The following is a 4,243-nucleotide window of genomic DNA, read 5'->3' as shown; positions in this document are numbered from 1 at the left end:
AGACTGAGCTTTCCAACGATGTATGATATGTAGGGGTTGTCTCAAAATACTTTTCGGAAAAGTCGGTCAAAAAGAGATGGATTTTCGGAGTCCTCTTCAGCACCATCAGCCGTGTTTGCTAATCATATCGGTTGGGGGTGATGCTGAAAACAATTAAAATTGACATATTTCCATCCCAAAGTATTGTTTAATATTTCTAGAGATGAAAGTTAAGATGTTGAATAACAAATTGGTGCAAAAATCTCAATTTTCATAGGAAAGCCCAAAATGACCTTTGAGACGGCCTAGCTCTAAAGTAAGCACAGCGACTTCCGAACGGTTTTCGCAGCTCGCCACACAATTATACAGAACACTTAATACAATTAGCGAGTCTTCAACCTGCGGGGAGATAAAAAAAATAAGGCCAGTATAATTGCGCTGACAGCCCTGCTGGAGAGTGAAAACGTGTATTCGGTCAACAACGCACACCCAGTTGGCTTGGCCCACCGCGTGCGGCCCGTATGTTGCGTGTGTTTGTGTGTGCGGGTGTGTGTGTGTGCGTGTTTGAGTGTGAGTGTGTGTGTGTGCCGGCAATGTGTGGCTGTGGTGGAGGTGGTGGTATTGAGTGTGTGTGGTGAGTGCATTCCGCTTTGGACGGGCCGATCGCGTGTATCGATCAGTGCAGAGAGTTGGATGCCATCAGAGAGGACCCAGGGCAAGGACGTATTGCTGCAGGTTGGAGCCTGTTTTGTTGTGGTCGTTTATGTTGTTATTGTTGTTTCGTTGTGGTCGGTAATGTTGTTACTGTTGTTTCGGGAAGCGAGTTCCGCAGAGGGCCGGCCGACCATAAACACACAAAAGAGGGGATATTATATCTGGGGCGATGAGCGGGCATACCCTCTAACCCCAACCTCAACCTTAACTCAAACCCAAACCCCAACTATTACTCTTGTATAGTTTGCTCACGTGGACCTTGTCAAGGTAAGTGCCGGCCCTCTGCGGAACTCCACCCTTGTTTCGTTGTAGTCGTTTATTGTTTTTTGTTACTGCTGCTGCTGCTGCTGCTACTGGGTATGTTGTTGTTGTTGCTGTTGTTGTTGTTGTTGTTGTTGTTGTTGTTGCCCTTAATGTTATTATTGTTTGTTACTGCCGCTGCTGTTCGGTGTTCGGTTGCTGGTCCTGTTGTTGTTGTTGATGTTGTTGATGTTGTCGTTGTCATTAATGATTGTACTTTTTGTTTTTTTCTGCTATTGCTGGATGTTCTGTTGCTGGTCCTTTTGTTATTGTTGTTGTTGTTGCTGTCGTCGTAAATGTTTTTATTGTTGTTTCTTACTTCTGCTATTGTTGGGTGTGCTGTTTGTTGATATTGTCGATGGTGGTGGTGATGATCTTGCTATTGTTATGATAGTGGTCGTAGTGCTGGTGCTGGTGCTGTGCTATCTTTGTTGCTGCTGTCAGTGCTGGTGATGTTGCTAACGTTAATGATGGTGCTGCTGCTGATAGCTGTGCTGTTGCTGATACTGCTGTTGTTGTTGTTGCTGTTGTTGTTGTGGCTGCTGCTGTTAATGTAGTTATTGTTGTTGGTGTTGTTTTTATTGTTGTGGATGTTGGTGTTTGTGGTGGTACTGCTATGCTGATGATGGTGGTTGTTATGTTAGCTTTGTTGTTGGTAGGGTTGGTGATGAATAAATTGTTTTCGACTTTGACATTCATTTCGGCAAACGAGCACTTGATTTGGAAGTTAAAAACCCATAAATTAATGGACATTTAAATCGTATCTATACCCTGAACGGGTTATAGAACAGAACATTTATTAGAAACAGTCGAGCTGAAACAATGGTGACGCAAACAGTTTTTCTCCTATGCTAATCTACGTTCCCATCCTTAATTAATGCCCACCATTAAAACCACTGCACTTTCATACTAGTCTGCCTAGTAAAGGTAAGATAGAATTGGATCTATCATTGGAAGAAATTAACAGTTCGCTTTCACCTACTTGCACTTCATAAAACATACAGAAACAAGCTGCCTTCATGTTTTAGACCATCATGTTATTGCTTTCGGCAGCCCCTATAGTTGCGACTAATTGATGGCAGTTCAGCTGTCAGTACATCTTTGGAGTATATATCTACAGAACATGAATACAATCAAAAGAAATTGCATACCACTGTTATCTATCTATCTATCTATCTATCTATCTATCTATCTATCTATCTATCTATCTATCTGTCTGTCTATCTGTCTATTCGAATTCGTCTATCTATTCATTTTCACTCTGCCATGAGCTTGTCCCGTCCACGGATCGTTGAGTTTAGATAGAGTAATAACATTATGTGGCGTTGAATTCCAAGGAGTAATATTACATTGCAAATACTGCGACCGGCAAGCCGTACCCGTAATAAACACAATCCTTCAGCTTTACGGTGTTTTCTTGCTTACTTTCCTCTGACTCTCAGAAGTCCCCTCGATTAACGTATCGTTTTATTCAATTGTCGCTTTTGAAAGAGAGAGTGTCGTTTGCCAGCAGGCACTAACTGAGCGGCAACAGTAAAACAATAAACTAAACTAGCCTTCTCTCCTATAACAGAGATGTTCAAGTTTTATATCACTAAGAATAGCACGGTATTATCAAATATTAGATCAAACAGCTCAAGAGTGCTGAGCGCCACTGCACTTATTAAAGAGGAACGTATCAAACACAGGCATAATGACCATATCTCAGTTTCGAACCAAGGGCAACAGCGAAACAATAGTTACAATAACAGAACACCATCAAAACAAGAACAACGACGATGAAGACGAAGACGAAGCAACACAGAAATTTAGTGACCCTGCTTAGGTGTGGGTGTTTTTGTTTGTGAGCGAATATTAGGCGCGACATGTTTTGTTATCATGTATAAAAAACACTATGGTGGTGACGACAATCGAGGTGTTATTATTCTTGTCGTAGTTATTGATGATGGTTTGTGTTGCTGTTGTAGTTGACGATGATGATGATGATTTTAAGAGGTCCTTACAGAAAATTAATTAGAAATTAGCACAGTGGCGTAGAAAGCAGTTGTTAGGCAACCAGACTCGTAATCGTGATGTTGCGAGTTTAGGGGGCTCGAGCCTCAGCTCGGTCCGACGTTTTGTCATTGGGAAGCGCACTTTACACGAATTCCCCATTTGGTTCGGTCCTTTCTGAGATGGATGTTAAACTCGGAGGTCCTACCTCTTAAATAAGCAAATAGTGTTGATAGGTAGGTCAAATCCTACTTAATACCATTTCACCCTTTTTCAAGTTGGGAGAGTTTGGAGTTTTCTTTTTTAAAAATTTTATTGATTCCGAGGACAGTTTTCCCTGCTCTTAACTTCGAAAGCGAAAGCACGATGTGAATTCAAATTCAATTTGGTTTCTGCACGAAATACCACACATTATCGTCAATGATTTAAGTACACAGTCTCGATATTGACACTTTGAGGGTCCTTTTCAAATCAAATAGAACCCGCCCAGTCGAAAAGCAAGAGCGCGTGACAAAATCCCTTAAGAGAGCCCGTCGTCAATGCGTTTCTTTGACTAATGTACTCTCTCTCTCTCTCTCTCTCTCTCTCTCTCTCTCTCTCTCTCTCTCTCTCTTTATTATGTAGGTTTTGTCATGTATTATATATTATGTATGTATGTATATTAGGTGTATGATATTTAAAAATAGATAGTATCATTGTACCGTTTACAAAATTATCTAACGTAACATTCCTAAAAGCCTCATCCTTATCTAGCCGCTCTGGTCAGCTGTCTATCTGTTTTTCCGTCACATGTGTGTATGTAACTGTAACACCTGACTCTCAGTGTCTTTGTTCAGGCCACCTCTTTGTTCGTAACTTATTCATCGTCAGTTTTCAGTATCGTTTGCGCCTAAATCTTCTGTGTTTCAAAATATGAAGGAGAAACGACGGAAAAGGACTAAGGTTCTATACACTTTGACCTCTATGTCAATATTAAGTCGCCCTAGTTAACTGGAATGAGGTCGTTAAATGTCACTGAACTTTCAGTAGCTTTCTTTTTTCCACCTCAGAAAAGGTTTACATTAGGATTACGTCGTAGTGGGACCTGCACATACCGGGTACGTGTTGTTATCCACACAGTTGTAAGACTATAGCGGGCCTGAGACACTTTTTCCCAACACGTTACGATTTATAAATCCTTTACCCCCGTCTCTCTCTCTCTCTCTCTCTCTCTCTCTCTCTCTCTCTCTCTCTCTCTCTCTCTCTATCTATCTATCTA

General features: G+C 41.3%; 2 protein-coding genes across 3 annotated transcripts in view; one reads left to right on the top strand and one right to left on the bottom strand.

Moving 5' to 3' along the window:
- The window catches only part of LOC101861430, a 25,692-nt gene that overhangs the window by 10,548 nt on the left and 10,901 nt on the right, over window positions 1–4,243 (bottom strand). The gene's annotated exons all lie outside the window — the stretch shown is intronic.
- LOC101861651 (lysoplasmalogenase-like protein TMEM86A) overlaps window positions 556–4,243 on the top strand; it is a 17,105-nt gene continuing 13,417 nt past the window's right edge. Inside the window, exon 1 of one of the 2 annotated variants that reach the window (XM_035968754.1) lies at window positions 556–714. In XM_035968754.1, coding sequence (XP_035824647.1) covers window positions 673–714 — 42 coding nt within the window. In that variant the 5' untranslated portion in view covers window positions 556–672. The remainder of the gene's footprint in view (window positions 715–4,243) is intronic. The other variant, XM_005094341.3, reaches the window with a different exon arrangement.

Source organism: Aplysia californica, unplaced genomic scaffold, assembly GCF_000002075.1.
Source record: "Aplysia californica isolate F4 #8 unplaced genomic scaffold, AplCal3.0 scaffold00080, whole genome shotgun sequence".
NCBI classification, from domain to species: domain Eukaryota; kingdom Metazoa; phylum Mollusca; class Gastropoda; order Aplysiida; family Aplysiidae; genus Aplysia; species Aplysia californica.
Note: the sequence above shows the minus strand (reverse complement) of the source record. Positions and strands in the feature narration are given on the sequence as shown.